Here is a 19590-nt window from a genome sequence, read left to right as displayed (position 1 = left end):
TGTGGCAAGCAATGCACAAGTCCTTTGGCTCACGTTTAGACATGAGCACGACATATCATCCGCAAACAGATGGGCAGTCTGAACGCACCATCCAAACCCTTGAAGACATGCTTAGGGCATGTGTGATTGATTTCGGTAACGGCTGGGAAAAGCATCTCCCGTTGGTGGAGTTTTCATATAATAACAGTTACCACACCAGTATCCAAGCCGCTCCATTTGAGGCATTGTACGGACGTAAATGCCGATCACCACTTTGCTGGGCAGAAGTTGGTGACAGTCAGATCACGGGTCCAGAACTTGTAGTAGACACAACGAAAAGAATTGCACAGATACGACAACGAATGGCGGCAGCTCGTGACCGTCAGAAAAGCTACGCTGATAAGCACAGGAAACCACTCGAGTTCCAGGTTGGGGATCGAGTGCTACTCAAAGTCTCACCTTGGAAAGGTGTGGTTCGTTTTGGCAAATGAGGCAAACTGAACCCACGCTACGTTAGACCTTTCAAAATCATAGAGAAAATAGGCAAGGTGGCCTACAAGATAAACCTACCAGCAGAACTCAGTGGAGTTCACAATGTTTTTCACGTGTCAAATCTGAAGAAGTGTCTGTCAGATGAGACCCTCATAGTTCCTTTTAAGGAGCTCACAATCGACGATCAGTTGCGATTCTTCGAGGAACCAGTTGAAATCACGGACCGAGACGTAAGGCCCTCAAGCACACCAGAATACCTCTTGTTCGAGTTCGTTGGAACTCCCGTCGTGGCCCAGAGTTCACCTGGGAATGAGAAGACCAAATGAAACTCAAGTATCCCCAGTTGTTCGGGAACAATGCAACTACTACGGAGGCTGAAGCTACTGCGGAATTTCGGGACGAAATTAGAAATCAACGGGGGGATGATGTGACACCCCTGGAAAACCAGTTAACCACGCAACTTAACTAGCTTCCTCAGTAACCGCATGGTAAATTTCGGGACGAAATTTCTTTCAAGTTAGGGATAATGTGACAACTCGAGTTTTCAAGATTCCGTCTTCACACTAATTGTACATTAACTGTTCAGTTGTTTGTTTGCTCGACTTGTTTGCCTTGTAATAATACGCGTTTATTATATGTTGAGATGTTATGAGACTATTGTGTTATGTGTTTAGTGGTATAAACTTGTGTTTGGTTTAACTTGATGACACTTAAGGTTTCACATTAGTAACCTCGACGAAACAACTTATGTTTCGCCTCCAACCAACTCGACGAAACAAGTATGTTTCGTCATAAAACACCACGACGAAACAAGGCGTTTCGCCGGCCCAATGTTTTGCCGAAGCCCATTAGGGGCCCAGTACGTTTACACGGGTATTTGTTACGCAAAACTGTTTCCACTCATCACATTATCAGCCGATTGAAAAACCCTAGCTCTCTCGTTCTCTCTTGTGCGACGGCAACCATCACTTATCACCATCTCTCTCTCGGGCTCTTGCTAGTTTGTCCTGCAAACGGTTAGTATGTGAATGGATTACTCGATTTAATATGCTTGACTCATTGTTGAAGGTTGCCATGTATTAACAAGGATCTTAGGATGTTATTAGAAACTGTACCCTCATATGTGGTCCATTAGGGCTTATTAGTTGGTTACTAATCTTTTGGATTGAATCTGATGTTGTGATTATATCCATGTTTCACTGCTCGGAAGTTGATGTTACGGATGGATGTTCTATTGTGTGATATGTATATTATTGAATCTGTAATAGGGTTAAGTACATGATGATGACTTATGTTAATAGATCATTAGAATCATGATGATTTCATTGAAACTGCTACTGATGAATTAGGGTTCATGCTAGATGTTATGTGCGTTATGATAAATAGTATCGATGATTTCTGTATAATTGTATGTTTGCTGTGTAATGATGATCGGCGGTTAGGGTTTCTGGGTAATTGTGTGTCGACAAAATTGAGGTTGACGTAATAGTTGATAGTTGACGTAACACATGTCGACGAATCCGGAGTGTTTCGTCGATGGAGTTTACGACGAAACACGGGAGTTTCATCGAAATGAATGCACGACGAAACCAGTCGTTTCGTCGAAGGGTGATCACGACGAAACAAGTATATTTCGTCAACTATTAATCCAGCACAGTAACTTGGTTAACTCTGTTAGTAATTAACTAGGTTAGTGAAGACTATGTTAACTGATAAGGACAGGACAAGTAACTGGTAATTATAAAACATGGTTGCATGAGCTTGTATAACTGATAAATATTATGTTTTAGTTGTTACTTGCATGTACATGATGATATTGACTGTTAGTCGAAACTTGTGAATGTCAATTAATTGAGTATACGTGCATGTTGTAGGCCTTGACTGATTATTTGTGAGCACGTAATTTAGCATACCAAGCAAATCAAGGTGAGTTCACACTCTTAAGGCATGGGATTCCCGGTGGATTGGGAATGGGATAAAATAGTTAGAACGGAACTTATACTTTCGCCACTACTAGACTACTTACCTCCGTCCTCGGTATGGGAAGGACGCCAGCGCTAAACTCACGTATTGTTATACGTACCTCCGTCCTCGGTTTGGGAAGGACGCCATCGCTAAACCTACATACTCATTACGTACCACTGTCCTCGGTTTGGGAAGGGCACCTGCGCAAAACCTACGTGTTCTTATACGTACACCGTCCTCAGATTGGGAAGGACGCCTGCGATAAACCTATGTACTCATGTACATACCCATGTCCTCGGTTTGGGAAGGACACTGATATATGCATCTAGTCTAGCGATTTGTAACATGGGGTAGCCCCCACTAATCATGATTGGGAAAATCAGGAAGGTTGATTTACTATATTTGTAAACAAACTCTCAGTTCTTGAGAAACTACTTTAAAACAAACACCTCCTGTGAACTCGCTCAACTTTGTTGTTGACTCGTTGTTACATGCCTTGCAGGTCGATAGGTAATCATGGAGCTTGCACAGGGAGGCGCGGTCGTTGTGGGACATGGACAGTGGATGCCATGTTAAAAACATTATGACATTTCAAACTTAATACTTATGTTGGGTTTTCACATTTATGCTTCCGCTAAACACTTAACTATGTTTTGTTTTTAACACCTTTTGTATTGATGGGTTGAACTTTATTTATTACTTATAATGTTCAATATGATTGGTGGCTTGATCCTGGTCAGTCACGCCTCCAAGCGGTGATACTCCGCGTGTGGATTTTTGGGGGTGTGACATATATAATGAGAACATTACGATTGAGCTTTCATTAATCATCGACCACAAATACAGTTACATGTTCTACAAATGTATCGTATCATATCAAAAGGGACTATAGGGTCACACCACCCTTACCCAAAATGTCTATCAGTCGACAACAGTCATATAATCAAAAAGTGGTCTCCAAAAGGCTTTGCAAGCTAGGCTCAATAGCGGTGCTCTCATCAAAAGCAATCTACCTACATAAAACCAAAAACCGGCTATGCTGGTGGCGGTGGAGGAGGATGTGGAGGAAAGAAAAGCAAACTGCGCACATGCGCGAGCGCCTCCTCAAGATCATAAACGTGTCGCAACAGATAACGGATCTGCTGCTCCATGGTGAGAAATCGAACATCAAAATCTGGATAGGGCAAAAGAGGAGCAGGTGGAGTCGCAAAAGGTGACGGACATGAACAAGGTAGAGGACGTGGAAAAAAAAGAGATCACCAATGGTTTGCAAGGCCATTGATATGTGTGACATGATACAGGAAAGCTCAAACCTAGCAAATTTGCACCGGGCTTCCGGCTGTAAGACATAGTCTACCCATGGGCCACCCCCGAAGTTATAAAACTGAAAACAGTTAAAAGGAAAGGGGGAACACGAAACTCACAGTCTTGCATCTTCAACAATCGTAACTCGAACTTATTCGGTGAACACGACTACCTACAACGTACTAATGTCTATTAGACGAACGGGCCGTGCCTTGACTTAGTATTAACGTTTCTGAGTTATGTTTCTTTTTGTGTCTCCGACATTATTCCAAGTCACATAACTATTTGTTAAAATATTAATATTTTAACTTAAATTATATTTATAAATTTTTGGAATAATTGTTAAACAATATTTTTGTAATAATACTTCCCAAGTATTTATACTTGTATTTCCTTCCCAAGGATGGGGGTATCTTATACATGTGTATTTTTGCCATGTTTTGGGGTCCTATTCCGGTGTGTATTTATACGTACGAGAATACGTATTTTTATTGTATCTATTATGTATCGTCATACTTAATTTCACATTAATTATTCCGGAATATTCTCTTTAATAAATATCCAATATATATTCCCAAATATATTTTTTTAAGGAATATTACTTAGAAAAATTATTTATAATTTTCCTTTTGGTAGAAATATTTGTAGTTCCAAAATAATATATTTTCAAGTCTAACTTAGAAAATATTTATAAACTTATTTTTATCAAAAAATAATGTATTTCAAGTTTACTCAAGAAAATATATATTTTTCCAAAAAATAATATATCTTCTAATTATTCCAAGGAAAATATATATTTTTATACTTGTAAAAAATGCTATATTTTTCCCTTGTCAAAATACGATATACTCTTGAAGTAATTGTGAAAATCATATTTTCATTCCTTTGTATCCAAAATATCATTTACCAAAATATACTTTGTGAACATATTTTCCGGAATATTTTGTAAGTTACATTTCTTGTTTGGTTCGCCAACATTTTGTGTGTAACTTGTATGCTTATTCCTTGGGATTTTGGTAATATTTTGGATTGTAATTCTTGGTGTTTTGATGTGTTATATTATTTTAAGTCCTAAAATAACATAACTATTACACAAAGTATACAAATAATCACACACATGTGTCTTTTAGATATATATGTTCTAAATACATGTTTAGTTATGTTTCATTTTATAAAAACCAACCTCCAATATTTGTATTTTTGTAACCAAAATTTATGGCAAAGTTTATGTAACAATTTATGGTTTAAAATACACTTTGTAAATATTTGTTTGAAAATATTTTTCTAAGTGTTTATATTTTTAGAAAATTTTGCCATAGTTTCCCCTAAAAATGGAGGTTTCCATGCTTTCAAGCATATCATTTTCTTTTGTAAAATCATCACAATCAATTCACAATCAACTCTAAACAACTTACACTTACCAATTTTGCCAAAACCATGCTTAATCTACCACTTCATGAACTTGAAAATTTATGAAAATTTGTAGTAACTTGGTAGTGTGTTTAGTAAGTTTAGTTACCCTTTAAAGTGTGGTTGTTTATTTAAAAACTTCATTCTTGAAGGATTTAGATGTTTACAACTTGTAATCATGTTTTTATAAAAATGTTTCTTTATGTAATTTTCTTGTTATACAAGTGTTTCTACACTTGTTTAACCACCAAAAATAGTGTTTGTTCATGTAAGAACTAAGTTTTAACAAAACTTATATTCTAACTTGGTTTCTTTAGAATAATCCATGAAATTATAGATCTACAAGATTAACAATATACTTTGATCATTACTTTACAAGAAAACATTATGTTTCTTTCAAGTTCATGCTTTATGTGTGGATGATCCATCATCCTACAACAATTTCTATTCTCACATCTTGCTAGATTATGTTTTCAATCATGATCTAGCAAGATCATATGATGATCAACATCATTTCTACAAACAATCAATGATCAAGAAGCATCACAACTCATATTCATCAAGATTACTTCACATTTTAAGCTTATGTTCATATTTACTTCTCATGATCTTTAGTGTTCTTCAAGATTTGTTACTTGTAACATCTTTTATCCTACTAAAATAGATGTAAAATGGAGTGTACAAGGATCTTACCACTAGCTCAAGGTTAGGGATGATTCAAGTGAAGAAAATAAGTGCATAAAAGCAAGCAAGAGAGGTCCTTCAAGCTCCAAACCCACCAAACTTCCTTATACACCCTCTAGCACCTTTGTATGTATGGGAAATGGATGAGGAAAGTTGGATGATGATGGTGGTGTAAGTGTGGGTGTTCGGCCGAGAACAAGAGCAAGAGGGAGGAGAAGAACAAGTGTGTGTTAGTGTGTGTGAGATAATGAGCTCAGTTCTTTCATGTCATACTTATATCCATTTTAATCTTCTAACTCTTGTGTAATATGTTTAGGAAAGTATTAACAAATCTAATAAAATATTGAAATCAAATCCCCTTGTGGGACCCTTGTTGGAGCCGAAAATAGGTGGGGAGGGGTCTAGGATAGGTTTTAACCATCTAGTTACTTACAAGTTCAAATCCAAGTGTTAGTTATATGTGTTAGTTATTAGATATTTTAGGAGGTGTTATGATGTTCGGGGACCATAACTAGCTTGGTAATGTTAAAACAGTGCTTCTAGTGTAATTTTGATGTTTCGGGTAGTGTCCGGTTGTTCGGTTGGATACTGGTTTGTTAAGGTGCTAAACTTGCAGTTTAGTGTGCTTTATGTACCCTTTTGTGACACTTTTAATTCCCGACACTTAGGAAAGCATTCAGGGCCATTTAACCATGTTTCTGCATGATATTAGTGTGTTTAAATGCTGATTTTTGCTGATTTCAGCACTTTATGTGAGTTTTAGACACTTTCCGGCACTTAAACTATCACTAGGAAGGCAGTTTTGTGATCCTTACTTTCCTACACTCTATACTAGTGTAGTACTTAGTTTCCGGCCCATACTGGGTCTCAAAACACTGTCTGTCTATATGCTGAGTTCTGTCAGCATATTCCTGATTTATCAGATAACTGTGCTAACTGTACTTAATGCATCATTTGAGGCAATATAGCTTTCATGCAATATTGGTATGACATTTGACAATGTATGATGCACATGTTTGTGTATGGCAGTAATCAGAATGCAGTTAATTGCAAATTTTAGCACAATCATTAAGCACTAATCAAGATTAATTAATTGTATGGATACCTGGATTTTTGACAATTGTCACAATTTTACCCTACATTAAAATGGAGGGAAAAAAAAACTGGATGTTAACTGAAAAATCTAGCTAATGGAAATGGCAACAAAATTGAACCCACAGGGACTCAGATTCAAAAGGTTTGAGTTTTGGACTAATGTGGCAAAAGTGACCAAAAATCTAGCTTAATTTATTTAGCTTAAAATATTATATTTATTTATTTCTAGCTTAAATATTATACATGAAGAATACTATGGTTTATGAAAAAAATGGGTAACAATAAATTTAAACTTAAAATGTGTTATATAAAAATATGAAGTTACAAGATTAGCACATATGAAAACTTGAAGTGAAAGAAATAAGGGTAAAATGATTAGCTATTAGATTGTTTTTAATATATTGGGTATATTTGATATTTTGTAAGGGCATATATGATATTTTTAGTTCACTCTGTGATTTTGTGGCATGGTGTGATGGTATGCCCACCTCAGAGTTTCACTTAGCAAAAACTCGAAGGTAGGGTGTCATATTGCAATTTAGATCAAACCACAGGGTGGCAAATTACACTTTAATTTTTTTATTCATATAGCTAAATTATTTTTAAACAACATTTATAGATATATCTAATATTAATAAAGAAATACATCTAATGTCATGTGACATTCTCTTATCAAATTCATTTATATATTAAATTAATACTATTAATGAATTAGATTAATATCTAATATTATTAATATATAATATAATATATAAATATAAATGATTGTGATACATTATCTCAATTTATCTTTGTGTCAATTTCTTAAACTTCGTTTTTAATGATTATATGGATTTTTGTCTCCGTTTTCTTTTTTATTAAAATATTAAAATCACAAACATATAAATAATTAAATGAGTATTTGAATTAAATTTATATTAAATCTATACTATACTATAAAGCATATCCAATAGATTACTTAAGGTAATTTGCCACTGCCTTAAAATTCCTTTAATGCATGATGTACAAGTCTTTAAAGCATATGAATATTTATCTTTCCAATAATACCCTTTTGGGTTGTCATACTTAAACCTAAAATCACAATTCAAAATTCAAACCCTCCTCATCTCTTCCTTCTCTTTCTCTCCCTCTTTCTCAAATTCCATCAGATCTTCTAGATCTAGATCTGCCCCTTTCTCTCGATTCACCTTTAAATCAAAGAAGAAAAACATGAAATGCCATGGATTGAAGATCTAGGGTTTATGGCATCTTCTCTCAACGACCACAACGACCCAATAACACATCCTTTTCTCTCTCCATTTCTCTCTCCAGGTGATTTTGTAGATCTAGGGTTTATGGCATCTTCACTCAAAATCGTTGATGTTCCAGAAATTGTTATTCAAGTGCTTGATCTAACACCAACCGGTAATAGATACAGGTATGGTTCTGAGTTTTTTGCATCCATTGTTACGTTTCTGTTGATTTTTGTTAGTGTCTTACGTTTTTGTTGATTTTTAAGCTCAGACTGAGTCTTTTTCTCTCTTAATGGAAGATTTCAGCATGTTTTCATACATCATCTCCGCCATACACGGTGGCCGGAGTAACACCGATGACAGAAAAGAAAAATACAAAGGGGAAACGGAACAGTTGGATGATGGTATGTCATGTAACTCATAGAATGTCTAGAAGTTGAAACTTGAAAGTAGGTTGAAAAGTGGGTCGGTAACTTCCTTCGATTTTGGGAATTGTGGGTAATGGTTTTATGAATGAATTCATTGGTGGTGATGTGTAGTTGATGGATTATCTAGGCATTGTTGACTCATTTTTTAAGATTGATTATGATTTATGTTAAAAAAAATGGTTACTTTGTCGTTGAATGGTTGAAGGTGTTGTTGAGAGTGATAAATTTATCTTCATTAAACTATTGTGATGCGTGTCAATGTATGAAAGTTCACAACTTTTGATGGATGATGATGATATCTAACTCGTAGAGTATCTAGAAGTTGAAACTTGAAAATGGGTTGAAAACCGGTTACCGCTTCTGTTACTGAAGTTGATTTTGTGAAGGATTTGAATGAACAAAGCTAGAAAAGTAATGTTGTTTGAAAGAACATTTGTCAAACCGACTTGATACAGGGATTGGGGATAAAAGTATTAACATGGTTCTTGCTTGTTTCTATCTTTTTATATTTCTTAATGTTTGTTAAAGCGTATAGTTACTTACTGATAATGTAAGTACACGGGAAAGTGTGTCCTTTGAAAGAAGGTTTGTCAAGTCGACTTTGATATAGTGATTGTGTATAAAAGTATTAACATGGTATTTAGGCTTAAGTGTCATATCACTTACCTTTTTCCATTTCTCTTTCGTAGTGTTCATTAAAGTTTATAGTTACTTACCGATTATGTAAACATACGGAAAAACGTATGCCCTTTAAAAGAAATTCTGTTAAGCTTATTGATACATGGATTACAGATAAAAGTATTAACATGGTGTTTAGGTTTACGTGGATTATCACTTGCTTGCTTTACTCCTTTTCTCTTTCTTAATGTTTGTTTAAAGCCTATAGTTACTTATCGATTATGTGACGATACATGAGGATGCAGTTTCGTGTTTTAAACTCATAATTCATTGTATAACTGATGTAGTGATTCAAGAAACAAAACTATAAAGAGTTAGTAAGCATAAATACATGATTTCTTCCTATTGTTTGGTTGCAGATTTCATTAGTTCCGCATTCAACGCGAAGGGAGCGATGCAATGCCCCAACTACAGGAAAATCGAGAAAGGCCAGTGGCTTTATGCAAATGGTTGTAGACCATATCATGAGGTCAGCATGGACGACTGGACCCATGATGATGATCTCTATGATTTAACCTATCCTGAAACAACCGTATGATGCATCTCTTTTTATAGCTTTATAGCCCTCTCTCACATTTTCACTATTATCTTGATAAAGTCACTTAATGTAGAACATAACTATTGTTTCCGTAACAAGAAAATAATAAGAATCTTGAATTTATTTGTGGTGAAACATATTGTGATTATTAGTTGTCATTTTGCCATCATGGAAAGTAAATAGCAAGTTGTGATTTGTTGTTTCAATTGTTCTAGCGATGCTTAAGATAAAGAATTGGGATCGATTTAACTGGATTCGCTTTTTTCGGGCACTTGAATTGGACCGAGGATGACGGAAGTTTGTTGAGAGGTTTGATGGGTAAGTCATGGAGCATGACAAAATATGAGGCAAATGTGTGGGAACATGATAAGAGATTAGATATCTTGAAAATCATTATTTGAGTAATGCTTAAGCTACCCATTTGTTAGGACTATCTCTTATCCCTATACTGCATATATTATTTATCGTAGTACATTTGTTGGTATCTTCAGCAGCTTTTTCAATTTGCAGTCGATGTGGTGCCCTTTTGGTGGATTTACTCCGCTTGCTGCTTCTTTTGAGTAAGCACAATCATATCTTTTGCTATATGCCATCAGTATCTTCTTTCTAAACTTCAGTGCGAGACGTTGAAAGCACAGGTTAGAACCACCGTTCAGACAAAGAGATGAAGGCTCGACTTAAGGTGTGTTCCACTTAGGAATCTTCTGAACTGCACTTGATATATCTTTCGATATTTTCAATTTTTATGCAGTTTTTGGGTTTAAGCGCAAAAGTATTCCACAAGATCTAGGCCATTGCTGATGCAAAATCAGAAGATCTTGTATAATACCCCAAATATTAATAAGTATAAAGACCTAATATCTCAGAATCAGGCAATCTCTCAAACGAAATTTCGGAGTACTAAGTCCATATATCCGAGAGATGTTACCCACATATTAAGAAAGTTTTCGATTTAGGTTTATATCTCGGAATCAATCAATTGAGTGTGTAAAAACCTACTGGCATATCATCAGTGAGACCGTTTATTACTTTTTAGCAATTCATTTTCTTTAGCATGTCGTGATTGTCTACTGATATACTATCATTTCCTGTTTTTACACTAACTCTTTTGTCTTTTTCATATTTTTGTACTTTTTCAAATTTTCAAATGTTTTTGAATTTGTCAAATTTTAAAACTATATACTCCCCCTAAATTCTAAAACATTTGAGAAACAAATTTGGACAGATTCATCTCGCCGTCCTTTTCTGCTTCACATAGTAGATTGTTTCTTTTACCCCCTGATAACAAAACACTGATATTTTTACATTTTGAAACCATTTTGAATTCTTGTTTATCATGTTTTGTTTGCTTAGCCGTGGGGGTTCGGGTGAATTATTTTTTCAAAATTTATAAAAAAATTTCTCAAATAAACCAATCACATCCTGTTTTTTTCAACACGGGACTTCATGTATCAGCCTGCTCTATTGTCTCTAATGAAACTTGAATTGACCTCCAGAACACCTGCACAAACATCAACTCAATTACCTGAACAATTTCACCCAAGCTTGTTTTGTCTTGGGTAACGAAACACGAACTATTTTAGACAAGCTTGGAAAATCTTTTTCATTGTTTCTTAAAACATTTTGTTTCTTGATTTTAACTTTCTTAGTTGAATCAAGTTTCTCCTCATCAGAATTTTCTTTCTTTTTTATTACCCAGATTTGGCCTTTTAAAACAATGTTTTTAACATAAATTTTTGAATTTCTTTGATCATTTCTGTTCAAAGAACCATTGTTTCTTTGTGCAATATGCTTTGAGGCAAACAAGGTTGATTTTTGTTTTAAATCTTCTGATTTTTCTTTCTTCTCAACATAAACAAGCTTTGTTTTCTATTGTGGACACTTGCGAGCAATATGTCCAGCTTGACTACATTTGAACCACATTTTGTGTGTACATCTTTAGCCTGTTGATGTTGTTTCTTTTGAGCAAAGAATTCTTCATTAGTTTGTCGACTAAATTGGGATTCTTTCTCTTTTTCCGAACATGTTCCTCGAACAAAATTCATTTTCTTCTTAAAATTTAATTTTTGAAACCTTTTGTTTTGATTTTCTTTTTTTATAACCTAAACTGGCTCGTTCATTTTTAAAAAATTTCTTTTGATACTACGAGTTTCTTGGTTTGTTATAAAAAAAATTTCTTCCTTCAAATTTCTTGCTTCAGCTGCAAGATTTTCAACATCTGAAATTTCAATTTCCACCAACTTAAACACTCTGTTGAACTTTTCCACAATCACATTTTGAATTGGAAATTCAATATCCGAAAATAATTTGTCAGATCCAACCATCTGGTACATCAACATGTATGGATCATCATCCATTTTTGAATCAGATTTTGAATTTTTAAGATAATTCTTGTGAAAACTTTCTTCATCTTCAAATTGTGATTCAAAATTCTCATTTTTTGTGAAATCATTTTGATTTTCTCCATCATAAACTTTTTCAACGATATCATTTACCAATTCTGACTCACACACATCAGCTTTAGTATAAGTCACGTTAATATCATCAGGCAGCTAATCAACTTCATTTGAAACAGATTTTAATTTGATATTCAGTGTCTTGTCCACCCCCTCAAATTTTCTCTGACAATAATTTTCCATCATCGGAGGTGGAACCTAAAGATACCCATCACTTTTTCCATCCCCAACAACTTTTTTTTCAGATTCATTCTCTTTTGTTGGCTTTTGAAAAACATGATCAAGAATATATGATGAAGATGAGTAACTAATCAATTGCTTATTCACCCTTTCAGTTTCAGCCAATTCTTGCTTAAGCAACGCAATTTTATCAAGATAAACATTTATGGTCTCTTGTTTATCTTTCAAAGTAGCTTCAAGCATTCTTTTTGTATCAGCATCTTTATGACATAATTCAACAAATTGTTTAGTTTTCCTACTCATCTCATCATAAGCTTCTTTCATCCGAGAATAATCAAATTTTAACAAATCATTTTATTTTTGTAATTCTTTAAAGTTTTTGTCTTTTTGAACACAATTATTGCATGTTTCTGAACATTTTTTCTTCAAATTTTCCTTTCTTTTTCAAGTTCATTGCAATTTTGTGTCAAACAATCTTCTTGTTGATTCAAAACTTTTTCTTTTTCAAGAATTTCTTTGCATTTTTGTCTCAGAAACAATTCATTTTTCTCAAACTCTGAGTGAGTTTGATTTAAAAACTCTTCATGTTCAATTGCTTCACTGTTTTTTTGTTCAAGAAATTCTTCCTTTTAACAACTTCTAGATAAGTTTTGTTTAGAAAATCTTCCTTTTTACCAAGAACTGTGCATTTTTGTTTAAAAATTCCTCATTTTCTACACAAATCTCACATGGTTCAGTCTAAAATTTACTCTCAGTTTCATTTTTCTTTCCACCTTCTGAATTTTTGTTTATTTGCTCATCAATCATCTTCTCCTTATCTTCTTCAACAATCTGAGCTGCCATCGCCTGATCTTCTTTCATTACTTTTTCATTCTTAACAATTTCTTCAACATCTTTCTTTGTCTCCTCCCTCCTAATTCCAACGCTGCTGTAACACATTTCTGCAAAATGATTATAAATCTCATCAGCTAAAGAATAAGAAACATCTGAAGTTTTAGAAAAACCATCAAAACAACACTTTTCTTCTTTAACCGTTTGCTTAGGTTCTTCAATAACTTCAGCAAGCATTGTCCGTCCATCATTTTGAGAAAACATATTATTCTAGTTAAAACCCTCATCTTCTTGTATGACAACTAACGCTTTGTTTTTCGGCTTTGAAGGTCATGCCTTAATTTGTGGTGTTTGTTGCCTGTGATATATTGCGTGTTTATAATAATCACTTAAAGGATTGATATCACCTTGATTTTCTTGATTTGTGCATTCTCTTTTAAAATGTCCTTTCCGTTTGCATCTGAAACAAGTTACTATTGACTTGTCAAAACCCAAATTAGTATCTGATACAAAAAACATTGTCTTCCTGTAATTTCAGCAAATCTCTGTGCTCGTCTCAAAATACTCGCCATGTTCTACATGATATCCATCAGTTCTAACTCTTCTTGATTTATCTGATCATAGTCCTCTTTTGTCATATTACAGTTTTCGATTTTTCCAGCAAGTAGACTGTCATATGATTCAAGAACTGATGCGAGAAACGTCATCTGTTGTTTCACTGTTGACTCATCTAAACACTGAGCATTTTGCATATTTACTGACACATTGCATTGTAGCACATGAGACTTAGTATTATTATGGTTCGAATGTGAGTTTGAACTTTGTGAAGATTTTGAATTTGGAGTTAATGAATCAGATTCGTAGCTTGAGAATGTTGTAAACCTACTGCTGCTTGAATTGTTGTTTGTTGAAAACCCAGAAAACCCTATTGAACTGTCTGCACTGTATGCTGTCTGTACTTTTGGACTCTGAATATCTGATGAAATACCACTTTTGTAATACAGACTCACATCTTGTTGTGTATTCTGTATCTTTGTTGCTTTTCCCAACTCTAACTTGTGTGCTTCCAGTTTCTGGATTAACCTGTTAAATCCAATAGTCTCGTATTCTAGACTATTTTTCATGATGAAAATAAATGTAGACCAATCATTTTCATTTGGAAGTGCATCTACGAGGTTATCCACCAACTCTTCTCGATTCTTTTCAATCCCTAACATCTTCAATTCTTTAATCAAATAACAAAATCTTTCTATTAATTGTTTTATTGTTTCACCTTTCAGACTTGAAATTTTTTCAAATTCCTTTTTAATTAACACTCTCTTGCTTTTCATCACTTGTTCATTTCCATCATATTTATGTTTCAATGCATTCCAGATTGAATAAGCAGTTCCATTGTGCTGTAATAGGGATATAATACTTTCTTTCACTGATTGTTGTAAAAAAATTGTCATTTTCTTTTCATTTTTGAATTTTAGTTTTTCCTCTTCATCATATTCCATCAGTGATTTCTTATGACCATCATTCCCTACTATTTCATCATATTCAATTAAGATCGCATACCAACATCCCATATGTCACACCCTGGCTTTGCGGAAGCGTGGGTTTATTTGGTGTGACTTCTTAATACCATAGCCACAATCATAACAATGCTATATCATAAAAACATGAGATATTCACCCGTGAATAGAGTTTAGAAAAATACCATATTATACTTGTCTTAAAACATCAGTCACAAAATAAGTTACAAACTTTGACTTGATTTAATGAGTTCGTAAAAACTTAGCAAAAGACTTTAAACAATACTAGGTTTAGAGATATGTAACCCGTCCAGGAAGAGGTTACACCTTCTAAACCCTGGATGACTTCTTTATTCAAACGCAGCTTGAAAATATGTGCATACCGTGCCAGATCCATTAGTTCCCTGAAATACATGTAGTTTGAAAAGTCAACATAAAGTTGAGCGAGTTCATGTGTAAGTGAGTATGTGTAAACCTTTGAAAAATTGTCTGTATGTAAATCCCTGGTATGTAGCAATTAAGGAAAAAGAGATCACCATTGGGTTGCAAAGCCAATGATATGTGTGAAGTGATGCAGGAAGACTCAAACCTGGCGGATTTGTGCGTCGGGCACTTAGTCACCACCTGGTTCACTCAGCGGACTCAGGAGTGGGGCTCGCTACACCCAAATAGATCTATCACTAATGTCCCTCGGTCCTACGACGAGGATTAATGGCCTCTAGTTTCCGCCTACCCACTCACATGATCTAAGTAGTAACCCTCCTTAAGCTAATCATACCATGTATATCAAAGTCTGTAATAGTTGTCACATGTATTTCACCCCCGAAGTATAAAACTGAAAACAGTTAAGAGAAAAGGGGGACATGAACTCACTGTATTGCGTCTTCGTACTTGTAACCCAAATCTCCGTGGCAAACACGACTACCTACAATGGTCTAACGTCTATTAGACGAACGGGTCGTGCCTTGTCTTAGTATGTATGTTTTTGAGTTACGATTCTGGTATTATTCCAAGTTATAATAATTGTACTTAGTTTTGGAATAATTGTTTATACAGTGCTTCTGTATTAATACTTTTCAAGTATTCGTATTTGTATATCTTGGCATGTAATGGCGTTGTATTTCGGTGTATGGTTCTTAAATAAAGATACGTTAATATATTCCCAATATATATATTTCCAAAACCATATATTTCAAGTCTCACTTAAATATATAAATAAACCTTATTTTGTTTAATCATATATCGTTCCAGAAAATCTATATTTTTCTCAAAAATTATATATCTTCTAAATATACTAGGAAAATATATTTTTATCTCCCACTTGGAAAATATATTCAACTCGTTTATCCAAAAATAACATATTTCCAAGATATATGTATTTTTCCCAAAAATAACATATTTTTATTTCTACAGTTTCCAAAATAATATTTTACCAAAATATACATATACGTTATAATTCCGAAAAATATATTTTTAAGTCTCACTTGAAAAATATATTTTAATCACTAGTCTAAAATATTTTAATTCCAAAATATACATATTTTTCCCAAAAATATTATATTTTACCTCTTACAATTTCCAATAATACTTATCAAAATATACGTGTGAGAGTATTCTCCGAAATATACATAAGTTACATTTTAAAGTTCGCGTTGTAATAACAATACCGGTGTAACTTAAATATTTATTCGTGATAGCGTTGGTATTATTTTGGAGTCGTATCTTCTCAGTGTTTTCAAGTTATATTATTTTTATCCAAAAAATAATATATCTAGTTCACAAAATAATCATATAATCACACAAGCGTTTTATTATGAAATATATATTCTAATATATATTTAACAAGTTTTATTTACGAAAATCCACCTCCGACACTTGGTTATTTTATAATAAAAATCATGGCGAATTTTATTTAGAAAAACAAGTTAAAAATATATTCATAAACACTTGTCACAAAAATATTTATAAGTGTTATATTTCTCAAAAAATTTCGCCAGAGTTTCCTGTGTAACTGCAGGTGTCCACGCTTACAAGCGTATCATTTTCTTTTCAAAAATTCAACCAAGCAATTTACCAATCATCAATCAATAATATTTAAGCATCAAATTTGACAAAACAAGCCTAAATCACAAACTCATGAACTTGAAAGTTGTGTAAAAATATGTAGTAACTTTCTAACATATTTAGTAGATCTTGTCATTTTTAAAAGTAACATTAGTTTCTTAAAAACTTTACTTTTAAAAAACTTGAAGTTTAACAACTTCTTGTCATGATTTACAAAAATATTTCTTTATGAAATTCCATTTTTACACAAGTGTTTACACACTTGTTTATTCACTAAAATGCTTTTAGTTTATGTAAGATCCGGGTTTTTAACAAGACTTGCATCTTTCACTTGGTTCTTCCGAAAAACCACTTGTAGATCTTTAGATCTACTAGTTTAGAACCTTATTTTACAAGAAAAATTATAGTTACACAAGTTCATGTTTCATGAGTGGAAGGCTTCATCATCTTTCAACTTTCTATCTTTTACATCTTCTAGTTCATATTCTCAAACATGAACTAGTATGGTTAGATGATGATCCTTCTTGCTTCTAACATCAAACAACATCAAATGATTACAACTAAGCAAGATTTACATGATTTACACACATAGCTTCTCTTTATCCACTTTTTATTCATTATGTTCAAGACTTTAGTTTATGTTCATGAGTGTTCTTAAGTTTTAACCATTAAATCACCTATTAACCATTAAAAACAAGATCAAGATGGTGATTAGAAGCACTTACTACTAGCTCAAGGCTAGGGAAGAAACAAGACGTAAACAAGGTGGATAAAAGAAATATAGAGAGGTTCTTGAGCTTCCGAGTGCACCGGGCCTTCTTATATGTCACCTTGCACCTTTGAGTATGTATGGATGACTTGAAAGTGAACAAGTGATTATGATGGTGGGTGTTGTTGGGTTCGGCCGATCACAAAGAAAAGGGAAGGAGGAGTTGTTTGTTGTTGAAGGTGGAATGAGAGAGAATGAATGTCTTAGGTGCATTTTTATAATCCAAGTTTAAGCTTGATCCATCATGTAAAGTGCTCACTAGATACTAGACAAGGCTCAATAAAATAATCAAGAAATGGTGGGGTGTGTCCCCACCCATAACCGGTTCGAACTAGGGGGTATGGTTGGTTTGTAATGGTAAAGTAACTAACTTAGTTGGTTTAGAAACGTTTAGTTAGTATAATAAGGTGTGTGTTGTAATATAAAGGGTGTTAGGGTGCTCGGGGACCCTAACTAGCTCAGAAAAGCAGAAACAATGTCTTTGGCAATATTTTTATGTTCAGGGTAAAGTCCGGTTGTTCGGTTGGATATTGATCCGTTAAAGTGCTGCATAAAGCTTTTAAGCGTCCTTTATATTGTTTTTAGTGACACATTAATTTACCAATACTTTGGAAAGTGTCTAGAATTATTCTACCAGGTTTTTGCACTTTACTAGCTTTGTTAAAAGCTGAATTTTTGTATGTAGTGCAGAATTTGTAATTAAAGTATGTTTTAGGCACTTCCCGGCACTATAACTATCACTTAGTGACACAGTTTTATAATCCTCACCTCCCTACACTCCTTACTAGTGTAGTAATCTATTCCCGGCTCATACTGGCCTCAGAGACAATGTCTGTCTAGTGCTGGAAATGTCAGCATGTTCACTGGGTTATCCGCTCACTGTGCTAACTGCGCTTTTGTGCATCAAGTTTGTCACTATTGTTTTGTGTGTAATAAATGAAGTGACGGTAATAAGGTATGATGCATGAATAGGTTTGTAATCAAGCACAGTAATTAAGCACTAATTAAATATAAATTAATTGTACGGATACCTGTAATTTTTAAGGTTGTCACATTCTCCCCCCGTTAAGAAAATTTCGTCCTCGAAATTTGTACTACCTTAACTCCTTATGGTTACGTCACACATGTATACATATATGAATAGTATCGAGGCGGATAATCGCCAACTGAATCAATTCTTACCTACATGAGGTGAGTCCAAGAACATGTAATAACTTGAACCCTAAGGTTAAAAGGTATGTGCTTTTAGCATTAGTTGTCCAGGTACAAGATGTACTTGACGTATAGTCTAGTGCAAACCAGCTAGTAGGGGGTTCCACAAATGAGTAGCCTTGACTAATAAGATTCTCAAACAATTGATCGCAATATGCAAGCGAGTTTTCACGAAACATAGCATCCGCTATATGAATTCAAAATCAACAACTCAAATGAAATAGTAAAATGATCTGTCAACTCTCGAGTAGATGAATGGTAAAGTTTAGTGTGTTGAAAATTTTGATTTGCGAGAATACGCCGAGTGAAAAACAAGCGAATCTGGTGTATCCTTGCCTTAATTAGTAGTTGCATCAGAAATGTTTGGATGATGAGTCAAGCAAAAGTATATGTAGTCCTGTGTGAAACGGTTGACCATGATTAGCACAAGCTACAAGTTTGTAATGACACCACAAGGTGTCGCAATGACATAATTCCATAATAGCGGTGACTGAACAAGTTCACCGTGTTTGAGACCAGATGAAAGTGTAGCGAAACAAGCCGGAAGATTTGATTCACACAATGTCAAAAAGTTTTCGTTTCAATACTGAATCATCAAAGGGCCACTGTTTTGATCGAAGATGAAAAAAGTATTAAGTACTATAAGGCATTTGATTGACAACGAAAGAATCGTTAGGAGGTACTTTGTGCTTACGAAATGAATATATGTACCATTGCCTCAACACACAATTGTGTTAAGACTGCTTCGATCGTGG

General features: G+C 34.1%; 1 protein-coding gene across 1 annotated transcript in view; it reads left to right on the top strand.

Moving 5' to 3' along the window:
* Window positions 1-7559, top strand: part of LOC110906571 (myosin-6-like) — a 54055-nt gene extending 46496 nt beyond the window's left edge. Inside the window, exons 4-5 of the mRNA XM_035982933.1 lie at window positions 7357-7448; window positions 7550-7559. Coding sequence (XP_035838826.1) covers window positions 7357-7448; window positions 7550-7559 — 102 coding nt within the window. The remainder of the gene's footprint in view (window positions 1-7356; window positions 7449-7549) is intronic.
* Window positions 7560-19590: the final 12031 nt, after the last annotated feature.

The sequence above is a fragment of the Helianthus annuus genome, chromosome 14 (genome assembly GCF_002127325.2).
Source record: "Helianthus annuus cultivar XRQ/B chromosome 14, HanXRQr2.0-SUNRISE, whole genome shotgun sequence".
In the NCBI taxonomy this organism is placed as follows: domain Eukaryota; kingdom Viridiplantae; phylum Streptophyta; class Magnoliopsida; order Asterales; family Asteraceae; genus Helianthus; species Helianthus annuus.
The sequence above is the reverse complement of the archived record's forward strand: the minus strand, read 5'-3'. Positions and strand labels throughout refer to the sequence as shown.